At 44.3% G+C, this 15,066-nt stretch overlaps 1 protein-coding gene across 1 annotated transcript in view; it reads right to left on the bottom strand.

Annotated features, from left to right (window-relative positions):
* rftn1b (raftlin, lipid raft linker 1b) overlaps window positions 1–15,066 on the bottom strand; it is a 94,233-nt gene that overhangs the window by 68,892 nt on the left and 10,275 nt on the right. The window contains exon 2 of the mRNA XM_079276022.1: window positions 13,451–13,621. Coding sequence (XP_079132148.1) covers window positions 13,451–13,598 — 148 coding nt within the window. The 5' untranslated portion in view covers window positions 13,599–13,621. The remainder of the gene's footprint in view (window positions 1–13,450; window positions 13,622–15,066) is intronic.

Genomic DNA, 15,066 nt, shown 5'->3' with positions numbered 1-15,066 from the left:
TAGAAGTCTATGAGAAAATGACTCTACTTCTCTCTTGATTTATTACCTCAGCAAACATTGTAAACATGAGTTTATCATCTCAATTTCTAGTTTCAAGTCTTCTTCAATACAATATGGTTTGTAAAATCTTTTTTTTCATTTCGTATATTTATTTAGTAAATTATGGTCCCATTTAAAATACACGATAAAGCAGGCTACGCTTTAGGGCGTCGCTACCATGTGATTGGCATTCCCCTTGCAGTTTAAAAACGTAATTAACATTTTCAAATGGCTCCTGTAATATGAACAGGATCTACTTGGACCACGTTTCATCTTTTAAATGAAACTGCGCTGTATTTTGAATGTTTTGAATGAGTGTTTTGTACTTTTATACTCATCTACTATTTTCAACTTCTTTTAAGCATCAGGGAAATTAGTCGTTCGGAACATCCCTAGTGAGCAGTGCACTTTAATTCCACAGCAGGTGATAGCGTCTGCACAGTGTGTTTAAACATATCATCACACACGGTATAAACTCTACCGATCAGGGTGCCGTCACAGAACAATAGGGAATGATGCGTCTATGTTGCAGCCGGGGACGGTGAACTCTGATTACTTTCCTCTCGTCTCTCTTCCGTGACTGCAAATTCATCACACCGGCGAAACCGCTCTCTCTGCATCCCACGTGGGGTGCGAGTGCAATCAAACTGTAACGTGCACACAAATTGTCCCCAATCAGCTCGCTATTTTTGAACGCCGCCCCCTTGATGTGATGGGGTTGAAAACACGAGCGGGTTCGAAGCGTCTCCATTCCCGTTTGACAGCGGCCTCGGGCAAACTGTTAGTTCTGCTTGCGAGAGTGAAATCACATTAAAGGCCTGCGAGGCCACTGTGTATACGCAGCTAGTCGAAGCATGACTCACTGTGCTGTCTCAAGATGCTGCTCAATTCAGTTTTGCTCAACAAACGTTTTCCATGAGTCCATTTGTCAAATACACTTAAATAAAGCAGCTGCTTTTTTCACTTATTAATGTCCTGAGTTTCGGTAGGCCTCGCTGGAGAGCGAGTTTCCGAGGAAGAAAAGTCTGACGAGCACAAAGAGACGCACTGCTTCTGCCATTTCGTACAAACAAGCTGAATTTCTTCAAATATGCTTTTATGAAATGCCCAGTTTCCAACTCTCTAACACGTCCAGAGCGGTGGGAGGGGTTCCCATAACTTCAGAAGCTCTGTAAGTCTCAGCTGGAGCTGGTTAATGGGAGTGGGAATAGATTTGGCACGAGGGGAAAGGCAACCGAAACTGTCTGCGAAAGGAGAGAGATCCAACGCTCGCAGAAACGGACGAACCCAAAGTGTGGAAAGAAAAACAAGATGATTCAGGGAAAGAGGACGAGAATTCGGCCTCAGACCTCGGATCAGTGCGCCAATCATTTATTGGTTGCGTGTTTTTTTTTCAGTGCCAATTTTATAGCTGCAGAAATGATTGCTAAACGCAATACGTCTTAATTACAGCTTCATTGCACTTCTCAAGAACGCTTTCTATTACGCCCCTATAATGCATTATAAACATACTTATAATGAGTTACAACCTTCCTATGGCAATATATAACTATAGTTATAAGCACTCATGGATATTGATAATGCTTTATAAGCATTAAAACACATTATAAAGCATTTTGTAATGAGGTCAATTATCACTATAGTTCATAATTGCTGGTCAATAACTGACATTTCCTTTGCAGTAATGCATTATATTTTCCATAGTATAATATATAATAATGCATTATAATGCAGGCATTAATTGGGATTATAGATTACACTAAGTAGTCATTGTTTGCTTTAAGTAAATTCTAAATCACTGAACTCTTAGAGTAACTCATAACCACAATATAATAACAGTGATAATGATGCATTATAGAAAGATTATAGTATATTACAACTATGGTAATTGTAATACACTATGACCCTTGCATCAAAAAACGTCATTATAAAATGTTTTATAATGGGTAATGATTATTGTTATAAAGCATTCTGAATAGTTACGAGTGCTTATAACTATAATTACACAGTGCTATAAACAGATTATAAGCATGTTTATAATCCTCTACAGACATAAAGGTTAATGCGTTGCAGACATAGAAAGTGTTGCCCACTTCTCGATTGAATGTGTTGCGTTGCAGCCTGCAAAGCCAATTGGACACATGAAGTGTTGCGTTGTCTCAAGTCTGAATGGAAAAGCTCCTGTGAACTGAACCTCATCAAAGCAAACCTTTGTTTTGTTGTCAGAGTCTATTATATTGGAAAAGTGAAGACTTTCATTTCACATTCAGAAAACTGAAAAATGACACCTATTCTCACAGGATGATTGATGGCAGCTGAAAAAAAAGCAAAATTGATGTTACAAGTTATCGTTGCTTGCAAAGATGTGTTTTTGAGGACAGAAAGATTGATTGTTTGTTGTTGTTTTTTCGAGTAACTGCTGAATTTCAAGCAGCGACATGTTCCCTGAAATGAATTCATTGCATTTTAAAACAAATACCGAACACATTATTCAACATTGTCGCCTCTCCTACCTGCGCGTCAATTGATGTGAAAAGGACACAGAGTTCTTCTGGAGGTGCAACATATAACTCTGAGCGGCGGGGAGGCAGCTCAGAGTTAAATTTTCAAGCTGACAAATTATAGTTATTCACAATGTTCACAGCATCTCCATTTCCTCTCAAGAAAAAGTATGGAAATGTTGAGAGTGCGCCTCGTAATGTCATTGTGCGAATACTTGTCGCTGTTGGGAGAAAACTCACAGCTCGTATTTTGATGTTTGTTTGTTTGCACTTCAGCTCAGAGATCACATTGTTCCTCTATGAACTGAGGAAATTGTTCAAACCCTGAAGGAATGCCAAGTATGCATTTTCCTAAAGCTCAAACCAAGCCACCGTCAGGTCACCAAGCAGTGCGGATATCCGACTTTGCAAACACGAGTTTCGTTTTTTGCATTAAAGTTCGTCCGTTAACGGGCTTCTTAAAATCTGACGTTGAAAACCCCAAAACGTCTTTTCCCTTTGACAACACGCTGTAAACGCCCACTCGGCATCAAGTGAGATTCAAGGCTGAGGTCACTTCCTGCACATTCTGCCTGTGTGGCCTCGCAGGCTTCTCAAGAGAGCGTCTAACAATAGCTGCGACCGCGTGGAGCAGCCTCTCTTTCTCTCCACACACATCAATACATTTGTTCCTCTTTGGGACGTGCTATCAGGGCCGGGTCTGAGGGCCGGCGGAGGTGTTTTGTTGAATTTAGATTGTTTGCTCCTCTGCTGTGGAGACCCTGATTGCATTTCAACACAATCAATACTGGCATATTGGATCTGAGTGGGATGGCAATAACAGCCAATAAAGCTTTGAGGGGGAGCTCGGCCGTATTGTCTGTCAGGCGGGCAGGAAAACAGCAGAGGCCACGTTACAAAAGGCAATAAGCGGGCCGGCTGGATGAAACACAGCAGTGTACAAACACACGGAAACACAAGACAAACCAACACAGAGCCAGACACGGAGGTTCCCAGACGAAAAAGACCAACTACATGTGTACATACTGCCATACAAGTCACACACAGTCTCTATCTTGGTTTCCCCCCTCATTTCCTCTCTCTTCAAGACGCTCGCACTCACTCACACATCTAATGACGCACGCCGGTTCCTCGCCCACATGCAGAATTCGTATCTCAACAAATGAAACGCAGAGAGCCTCGGGATGTGTTGCTTTGCTGAAGCACTGGGACAGTTGTCATTTAGAAAAGTGCAGCCACGACTGGGATGCTAACAAACCTCAAGGGATTCGATTCAAATCCAAGTGCCCTCAGAGATTTACCAACTTGGTGTTACACGTCTGCTTTGCTTCTTCTTTTTTTTTTGTCTTCCTCTTATTCACTGACCCCTGACCCTCGGTCTTATATTCCTGACATCCCCTGTAAAACCCATCCTGCAGGCCTGGACAGCCTGAGTCAAATCATGACGAGAATATTTTCTCTTGAGCGAGGGAAATTGAATTTTCCACAACACCACCACACACACACACACACACACACACACACACACACACACACACACACACACACATTCATACCGCATACTGGAAACTGAGTTCAGTTAACTGCAAAACCAAAGCCTTCAGACACAGGAAATAGTCTGCACAGAATACGACGCATTACAAGGGGAGCTAATCTTAAACATACTGCCGAGTGAGAGACGGGGAGGGAGAGGAAGGAACCGAGCAGAAATCTGCGTTTCCTGTTGCTGACAACTTTGTCAGCAGTTGCAGCCGTTTGAAGCTCACTGAATGGAAGCTGCTGAGCTCTGGCTCTGTCTAAAATGCTGCTCTGACATCTTTGTCTCAGCAAACGATTGGCTTGGCATTCTGCTGCCTGAGTGGCTCCAAACAATACGAGCAGCATCCACTTACTGTAGCACGCCGCCGACTGCGGATGGAGGCAGAAACGAGAAGCGGCGCCGAAAGTCTGAATTTGTAGCAGTCTGCTTGGACGGCAGCCGATGCATATTTCATGCACATTTCTAAAGAGATTCCACAGGTCTACCGGTAATCACGCTGAGCGCATTCATCAGGAGCGCTCGGTGTGCAAAGAGCGGCCTTTTGCAAAGGAGGTTCGGATTATTAATTCAGTTAAATGTTCCAAACCGCAATCACCGCTTGCCCATTTTTTTGATTTCTCACACCATCAGAAACACATTCAACTCACCTCTGCCTGCATCTCATTTACAATCATGTTGTGATTTGAGCTGCGGGGAATATAATGTAAAAAGCAGACAAGCGTGAATTCAGTCCTCAATGTCATTCTCCCCTTCAATAACTGCGATTCAATTCCACCTCTCGAGCGGAGGAGCCAGGGGATAAATCCCCCCCCCCCCCCCCATCCAAGGACTCATCTCCCCTCGGAAAGCCACTCCGGCGTGCGGCGTTCCTGCTGACCTCTCCTGCAGCTCGGCCTGGTATCTGAGTGGAGCGGTGGTGGTGGTGGGTGGGGAGGGTTACTCCTGCGTGTCACTCACCTGCCGCCACTGCTGCAGCTCATATTAACAAGGGCGCTCTGGGGGTTTTGCATATAAATTATGTGTCTAGCTCCTGAGATGATATCAAACGGGGTGTGTGTGTGTGTGTGTGTGTGTGTGTGTGTGTGTGTGTGTGTGTGTGTGTGTGTGTGTGTGTGTGTGTGTGTGTGTGTGTGTGTGTGTGTGTGTGTGTGTGTGTGTGTGCGTGCGCGCGCAGGCCTGTCTCCTCGCCCGGCTTTGATGTCAAGGGCGACATCTTTATATTTCCAGCGTTCCCAACCTGCCCGCTGAGAAGACGCGACGCATTGAGCCCGTTTTTCAATTTTTCATTCCTCCCGACATTTAAAATTTTTATTTTTTTTTAAATCACATTTCGGGGAAATGAGACACATCCGTCTGTTGCGCTCGTGTTTACGATGAAATGGCTTTTTTCCACACCATCTACCACAGCAACAGCAAGGTGCTTTCTCAGCTCCCTGCAGGGTCATGATCTCCATATCAAACAGACTCCGTTTTTGTTTTTTTCCGCAGCTCTTTCAGAGGCGCAGAGTGACCATGAAGCTGAACGGGGGATCCAAAATAATACAGCATCTCGAGGCAACAACTCATTGGTGGGCTGACGCCGATGTTCCGTGCAGGGGAGCTTTATTACCTGCAGCTTTCCACCGCTTCGCTCTTTATCACTGTTGCTGCAGTGAAGTTACATTTGGTGGCTGGTCGGTAGCCTGCGGGGCCATTGTGGTGGCAGTGGCAGAGAGCTATGATCTAACGCTGTGGCAAGAAATTATTGCAAACATTATTCACGGCGCAGTAGTTCCAGTAAAGTCAACTTGAAGTCATGAGCGCATATTTCTCAAGAAGAGAGAGAGGTGGAGGGGAAGCAAGAAGTCAGCCTTCATTTTGTCCCCAGTTAAAAAATGCTGATGCAGAACATTTTTCTGCAGCTTCTGCTACATTAACTTTTTTTCAAAGAGAGGCTTCTATTGTGCAGAATTTGACAGTGACTGCGATAATGATTCCAGAATTAGAAGTAAACAAGAAAAAGTTTCTTTTCTCAGCAGCTCCTGTCTTTCACATGACAATAGAATCGTCTTGATGCTGCCGACAACAAACGCAGATCTTTTTTATTTGTGTCACAACAAAACTACAAAGTAAATACTATAATTGTATTACTTGTTCTTGTAACATACCGAAATATGACATTGCTGTTTCAGTAGCATATAAGATAAGTTATTCTCTGAGGGTTCCTCAGGACGTCTGATCCTCAAGACGTGGCAAGAATATCCGAGGCCAGCAAGGTCTGAATTTACATCTGAATTTAAAGTTTACTTCAAAGTTATTTTTATAATCAAAGTGAATACAAGCTGCATGATCATTCTGAGGTGTAACACAAAAGTTAAATCCAGACTTGTGGCGACCAATGGCATTAACAGGATAACGGCACATTGAAGAAGAGTCATTCAGTTATCAAACTGATATCTATTTTAACATTAGCGACCATTAGCCACCATAAGCTATATTTGCAAGAGTGGGTTTTATTGCTTATTAATTCAACTTTTTATTTGTATGAGGAAGATTGTGTTACTTATTTTTCCGTAGTCTCGCTCTTGACCATGTCTGCGGTGCAACATTTTGGTGATAACGCGCCAAGATAAGTAGTGATCTGCTGTCAAAAGTGCGGAGAAGAAGAAGAAGACGACTGCTAGCTGTCAAAAGTGCGGAGAAGAAGAAGAAGAAGACGACCGCTAGCTGTCAAAAGTGCGGAGAAGAAGAAGAAGACGACTGCTAGCTGTCAAAAGTGCGGAGAAGAAGAAGAAGAAGATGACTGCTAGCTGTCAAAAGTGCGGAGAAGAAGAAGAAGACGACTGCTAGCTGTCAAAAGTGCAGAGAAGAAGAAGACGACTGCTAGCTGTCAAAAGTGCGGAGAAGAAGAAGACGACTGCTAGCTGTCAAAAGTGCGGAGAAGAAGAAGAAGAAGACGACTGCTAGCTGTCAAAAGTGCGGAGAAGAAGAAGAAGAAGACGACCGCTAGCTGTCAAAAGTGCGGAGAAGAAGAAGAAGACGACTGCTAGCTGTCAAAAGTGCGGAGAAGAAGAAGAAGAAGATGACTGCTAGCTGTCAAAAGTGCGGAGAAGAAGAAGAAGACGACTGCTAGCTGTCAAAAGTGCGGAGAAGAAGAAGAAGAAGACGACTGCTAGCTGTCAAAAGTGCGGAGAAGAAGAAGAAGACGACTGCTAGCTGTCAAAAGTATGGAGAAGAAGAAGAAGAAGACGACTGCTAGTTAGCAAACATAGACGTGGGAATTTCACCAGCGGCCATGGCCTTCACTCTGTTTGGCCTTGATGCCATTCTTCAAATATTTCGCCCTGCCGCCACGTAGCCTTGATGCCGCTGTTTTCTCCTCCGTCTCTTTTTTGGCTATGTACGTTTTTTGGCCGTCAGTTTTGTAGAGATTCTGAATTCTTATTGAAAAGCTTCGCACATAACCAGAGGTGGGTTCAATTTTGAGCCGTGTTTGAACTGCTGAACAACCGAGCTATTTATGACGATAGATGACAGCTGGAGCTGATCATGGCCACTCGAGACAATGCCTTTGATTCCAACCGTGGTGTTTCTCTGCTCTGCTAAAAATATACTGTACGCCTCGTCGATTTTTGATAGAGCAACGCACAGAGCGTCTCCTTTGCTGGTTGAGGGGATGCACCCAAAACCCGTTCCTTCTTTCAAGTAGGGCAAGAAATGCGGGCGTTAACGTGCACTCCATGAGAAATATAGACACACAAGGATTATGACGATGAATGCATGTTTAACAACTAAAACAGTCACACTTCTTTAATTCAAGACTTGTAAGGTAACTTTCTCTGTAGGCTACAGTGCAACAAAGTAGATAACAACAATACTTCATTCATACCACTAAGAAATGTTGGAATTGCACTAATAGTACTATTATGTATTTCAAATACAATCATTCTTAACCCTGAAGTTAAGTTCATTATTTCCATGGACTTACTGTATAATAATAGTTTTATTTGATGTCCTTGCTGCCCAAGTGGCCTTGCCTCGAAAATGATTAAATCCCAGGCCTGGGTGTAACCAATGCAGGATTCCTTTATTCTTTTTAAATCTGAGCTTTCCAACGGTTTTGTCTGTGTACACAGTGCAAAGTGTTTTGTGAGTACCTTTCAGGAACAAGTAGAGGAACTACCAAATAACACAATTAACTGTCTTTACAGTTGTACAGCTGTGAGCCAACTGTCAAGTGATCATCCCAGATTTTTTTAGCAGCTCACACTGTATCAGAATATATGTGCACGCCCTACAGCTCTACCGGGGAGAGCATTTTCATATTCATAATCTTTGACTGCGTCTTAAATATTTTACAGGTTTCCTGTAGAAAAAGACCCGACACATGAATCATTGCCTACACTTACATACCCGGTCCAAAGTAATTACGACACGCTAACCCTTCAACCCCGAGAAAACCTGCTGATGCAGTGAAACGATTCAGCCACTTGGGCAGCTCAGACATACTCTGATTTCTCAAACTTAATGTGCTCCTCTGGGAAACACACGCACACACACACACACACACACACACACACACATATATTTCAATAGATGAATAGAGAAACAGACAGAGGCGTACTGACAGTGACAGAGAGACAGAGTAAGAGGAAACTGATTACAGTAAGTAGCAACCCCCATCATTACAGGGAATGCTTGAAGATAACACCATGGCCATGAGCCAAAGACACACACACACACACACACACGGTTCAACAAAAGGGAGGACCCGTCCACCTCCGGCCTCCTCTTCCAGACCGCCCTCATGTCAGGTCCTGTATCGGGGGGGGGGGGGGGGGGAGCTCGCCTGGCCCCGAGACGCCCACGTTCACCGGCTCCTCCATCCATCCAGTCTAGTCAGTCTGACAAACTAATGGAGACTAATCAACTGTCAGGGCGAACACGCCGCTCACTACATCTCCCAGCTTCCCGTACCATCCCCCCCCCCCCTCCGCATCGCCCTCCCACCACCGCCACCAGACTCCCCTCCCACCATCATTTTAGCAATAACTGTCATGAGCAGCAACAACAGAGTGATGGCTATACATAGCGCCCTGACTCCTCCCTGGCCTCAGGGCACACAAACACGCACTGTGCTCGTCCCCGAGCACATTAATTCCCCATTTGCTCACCTTAATGACCCCTATTATATATTCAACCTTAATCTAATCCTAATCCTACACCCACTCTTGAATTTACCTTGACCTCAACCCCCGTGCCGATGTCTGTCGTCTATGCAGCCATCGGCTGCTCAAAGAGTCTGTAGAAGTTTGCAGATGGCGTTACGCTCTACTTTGTAAATCAATATATTTGACAGCGTTCTTCTCCCGGCAGAAGGACGTGTGACTCGGTGAGTTTACAGGCGCTCTGATAGTTTCATTATAATCAGCGTAAGAACAATGCTTTTGATAATTGCACTTGTCATTTAAACTCCAGATATCTTACTAATAGTTTATTAATGGAGTGGGATTACTCTTTAAAATGACTCAGAGTATTGATATAATAATAATAATACATTTTATTTATATAGCGCTTTTCATGACACTCAAAGACACTTTACATTAAAATCATCATATATAAAAACAATACACTAAAAACAAAGTACACACTAATCGTCACGCATTAAAAGCAGTTTTGAACAGGTGAGTTTTGATTTGTGATTTGAATGTGGAAAGGTCAGTGCAATCTCGGATGTTTTTGGGGAGAGAGTTCCAGAGGGAGGGGGCAGATATGGAGAAGGCTCTGTCGCCCCATGTCCGGTGCTTGGTCCTGAGCGGAAGGGACGGGAGTTTGGCATCAGAGGAGCGGAGCCGGCGGGATGGAGTGTGGTGGTGGAGCAGGTCGGTGAGGTAGGAGGGGGCCTGATTGTGGAGGGCTTTGTGAGTGAGGAGAAGGATTTTGTATTTGATCCGTTGTGGGACGGGGAGCCAGTGGAGGTTCTGGAGAACAGGGGTGATGTGGTCACGGGAGCGGGTGTGGGTGAGCAGGCGAGCAGCAGAGTTCTGGATGTACTGGAGTTTATTTAGGATTTTGGATGATGTGCCGTAAAGAATGCTGTTGCAGTAGTCAATTCTGGAGGTGATGAAGGCGTGGATCAGAGTTTCAGCAGCAGATGAGGAGAGTGATGGGCGGAGACGGGCGATGTTTCTTAAGTGGAAAAAGGCAGTTCTGGTGATTTGTTTGACGTGGTGTTCAAAGGAGAGGTTGCTGTCAAACATGACTCCAAGGTTGCGGATGTGTGGGGAGGGAGACAGAGTGGAGTTGTCGATGGTGAGGCAGAAGTTGTGACAGGTTTTAGTGAGGGATTTGGGACAGATGATGATCATGTCAGATTTATCACAGTTCAGTTTGAGGAAGTTGGTTTGCATCCATGATTTAATGTCAGTGAGGCAGTTGGTGAGAGTGGAGTGAGTAGCAGTGGTGATGGCTTTTGTGGAGATGTAGAGTTGGACATCATCGGCGTAACAGTGAAAGTGAAGTCCATGTTGACGGATGATGTTACCAAGAGGGAGCAAGTAGAGGATGAACAGAAGAGGACCAAGCACCGAACCCTGGGGGACGCCTTGATATATATATATATATTCTTTAGTCTGGTCTCTTTCTTTGTTTTGGTTTCGCGTTCAAGTAGCAAAATGTCTTGGGAGTAAACTGGAAGCACAGCAGTCTGCAGTCAGCAGTCTGAAAAATGAGTGGTACGCCCAGCAGTGGAGGAAGACGAAGGGGGTCCACTTTATGGGAGGATTAGCAGAATGGCTTTTCTGTTACGACTACCATCAGGAATAGCGGATGTGTTGAAGTGATTTGTGAGGTCATTAGTATTACACACTTAATCTGGATATTCAAGGCAAACAACCTATTTGTATATGCATGCAAACATATTGACTGTGTCTCATCAGACAAGCATAACATGGCATGTATGTGTCGGCATGACGCCGTGCCAATTTTCTCCAAATGCTTTGTGAGTCAATACATCAACAGAGTTCCAGATGTCCCAAAAATGCCGACATTCATTCTGTTCTGTTTGTCTGTAAATCACATTTCTTAAACGTATCATAACAGATTTTTTGGGGGCATCTTAGGGCCATTGGAAACAAGTTGTTATCACAGCGTTGACATATCATAACCTTTACGAGCTTATTAGCAGCACCACTTAGCATTTGGAAGCCTTTCAACTAACTCCAATGTCAACCCGTCTGCTTCATTATTAGATGGGTGAGCAACTGATGTTAAGTAAAGAGCAGGAAAGTCTTAGGTAGGATGGGTGGAAGAGGCTTTAGAACGGGTCACACAAACAGGGCTTTCACCCAAGACTGCAGTTAGTGTCCGGTGTGAAACCAGGTCAACATTGACTTATTTTACCATTTGATTTACGTAACTTTACTGCTTAACAAACGTAGTTATTTTACACAAGAAACATACTTATTTGAACCTAAGCCACATTATTTTCCTCAACCTAACCAGTAGTTTTGTTGCATAATTAAACCAAAAAAACAGAGTAAGCCTACATTGTAACTGTATGAAGGTAACAAGGGCAAACTTTAAGTGTCCTGTGAACACGGAAGTTTATTTTGAAAAGACATTAAAGAGAGGGAACTGGCACGCTGTCTGTCGCTGAAAGCATAGGGCGACTGACCAAGCTGTCGGAACAACCCCATTCACAATATCACAATGTTTTCACATATGATACAACTTTTAATATCCATAATTATTCAATAAAGTCTCTGGAGTTAGATCAAAAAAAGTTTGTGCGAATGTTTCTCAATTCATTTATCCTGAAATAACTAGCCAAACTATATATCTTATTTAACCGCCTTATCAAATATCAAAATCTAACTTACGATCATAACAACACGAACACACAGGAATACTCCTCAATACTGTACACACACACACACACAACAAAGACCACAAGCCGTTGATTTTGGTCTCGGCATCTCAGGAAGCAACACCCACCTGCCATCTCATAAACACCTGAGGCTGAGGAAAGGAAGCAGAGGAGGGGGCTCTACCGGCCTTCTGTGTGTGTGTGTGTGTGTGTGTGTATCTTTGATTCATTTTCATGCACAGCGCAGGAACCTCAGATGCTGTTTGACTGTCAGCAACATCTTCATAGTTCACTTATCTACATGTTTACAGCTCAGCAGCTCCTCAGCTGAAACAAACTGAAACAGCTTTGCAAGGATCAAACCTGTGACCTTCAACAAAATAGTTTCACTACCCAGCAGGCCACCTTTTACTTTGTTTGAATCCCCCGCCAACCGGTTGCATTCGGTGCCGCACGTAATTGATTGCCACCAGCAGGGTGCTTGGCGTGGATTGGGCTGGAAAATTCTATATCATTAGCACAACGTGAAAGCATGACTGACTAATTGTGAGAAAATAAATTAGAACAGTGGCTGCTATACAGGGAGCAGGCGCTAATTAACACTCAATCATCACAAGAATAGCCGTGTGAAAATTACAGCCAGTGTGCTGTAATTCCATATACCGGTACATGAGTGATAGATTTATTCTGCATCTGAATCCTTAATGCTTTTATACTGGAGACACGCAGGTATAATGGCATTTTCAGAGGGAGAGTAGACAGATCAATCACGCTGGAGGTTTCATTATTCAGTAAAATACTACACACATAGCACAAAGATGTAGATTGCAGTGCAGATCGGCCCCTTGCGAAACCTGTGATGCATATTGCCTTCTTATCACACTGAGGAATGATGCAGCAGAACGCCCAAGGCCATGAGCTATTCATATCATTTCAACTGTGCATGTGCAAGGGGCAATAATTTAGATTTTTACGACCCGGCAGCACAAAATGACCATAACATGGCTGCAGAAAGGGAGCTGTGGGGATTATTAATCAATAGCAACTACTGCTATGCTGAGATTTCTGGCTTTTAGTGCTCAACCTGGTGGCTTATATTTAGGGACGCACCGATACGGATATCGGGCCGATACTGATTCAAATAGCTGAATCAGATATCGGTGACAACGTGGGCCAATCTATTCGATTCAATTCTATGTAAACTACATGCATTTTACAATTCAATGCCAAGTTTTTATTTCACCAAGGTGTTGGTGTGTACACGCTTTATTTATTTATATTAATTCGTAACAATTCAGTAAATGTACATGAAGTTTGGAAAGCAATGTTGAAGTCGAGGCTAATGTTGCCTACACATAAACTAATGATGCCAGTCTCTTCCACACAGTGAGGCAAACAGCTTATTAAACTCAAAGGATTGGGCGCATATGACAGTAGATTAGTTGCGTTGCCTGTCCAAAACAATACAGGTCACTGGTTATTCAACGTTGCTTGTAGGCAGATTAATAGACGTCCATGTCTTACCGTCTTTGCCGATGAGGAAGTCCAGGTAGCGGTAGGTGTAGGCCATGCCCACTTTGGTCTCCACCTGTGGCCTCTTCAGGGTGGAGTAAATCTTCCCGGGACTGTTCTCCTCCGACATCGGCTTCATCTTACGCAGCCCGCAGCCCATGGCTCCGCAGCGTGTCGGTCTCTCTGCCAACCAGAGAAGAACAGGCTGAGCCAGTGTTTCACTGTCACCGGTGTGTCCGTGTGTGTGTAGCTGTGTGTGTAGTCGAGGTAACCTGTGGTGAAAGAAGTGCTCAGATCCTTAATTTGAGCAGCACCACGATGTACAGCTCATTCCTACAAAATTGTATCAATCCAGTGTGTTTGTATAAGTGTTTGCTCTTTAACCATAAATCATGTGTACCGGCTCATTTGTTTTTCCACCATTGCAGGCAAACAAATGTTTCCATTTATATCCATATGACTGATTGAGGGTCAGATTCACACACACATATGAAAGCAAACATTCATGCACTCTGATGCCTCAGGGACGTCGGAAGGAAAAAACCAATAAAGCAGAGCATGCTGGATTGAGCGTCAGTAAATAAATAAATGAACACGACTAAATGAGCTTGATTTTTCACGGGTTCCCTCTCTCCCTCGTTCCCAGGGAGACCAAATTAGCAGAGACAACCGTGGAAGAAGAGGAGCCCTTAAAGAGCCGGCGCCATGGACGCCGCCTCACCCCAAATGGTTTGTGACAGCATCACCGCCACTCTCCAGCGGCTGCGTCTGGGAGCAGGTGACATCCCATTGTGTGCCGCTGATTAAACTCAAGGATGGATGGATGGCGGTGGTGGTGCCCTCCCCTCCCACCTTGGCTGATGAGGAACCCTCTCTATTATGCTCCCTACTAATTACAGAACGATGCAGGGCCTTGACTGGAAACTACGAATCCGAGCCGGCCGTCGCTTCATGGACAGGACAGGATGTGAAGAAGGACCGGGGGGGGGGGGGATGAAAAGGAAAACGAGCAGACGGGGGCTCCGTTAATGAGGTGAACGGCAAGAATGGAAAAGGTGAGAATCAATCAAGGGAGAGAGCGGAAATGGGGGTGGCCGGGTTATAGATTGTTAGTCAGAAAAGGGGGAGGGGGGAGGGGGGGGGGCAATACATGGCAATGCATGGGAAGTAGAGTCTGAAGAGAAAAAAAGACAATTAGAGTCGGCTGAAAAGCGGTGATCATCAACACACAGCGAGGGAGACGGCCGAGTGAAAGATGAGGCGGGAGATTCATTACGTTTCTCATGAAAGCCAGTGTTTCCAGTGGCACTTACATTTAATGTCTTTGTTGGGCTTTATGAATCACAACGTGCATCACAATCATATCTCAGAGCGGCTCCCCGATACGGACCACAGGCTGATGAACTTGTGATTAATACCAGAAACACAGTCCTGCAGTCGCTGCAAGCCTCTCTCTCCGTTTGAAACTTCAGAAGCCTTCTAAATGCTTTGTACGCGTCTTCAGATGTACACTGTGCAGTTGTGTCTTTGCCTTTCTGTGCATGCCAGGCAGGACTGATGTCTTGCTTCCATTTTCAAGAACAAAAAATAACAACCAAAAGCTGAAGCAGAAGCTGGCGTAGTCAAAG

Source organism: Melanostigma gelatinosum, assembly GCF_949748355.1.
Source record: "Melanostigma gelatinosum genome assembly, chromosome: 9".
NCBI lineage: Eukaryota > Metazoa > Chordata > Actinopteri > Perciformes > Zoarcidae > Melanostigma > Melanostigma gelatinosum.
This window is presented reverse-complemented; position numbering and strand designations above follow the sequence as displayed.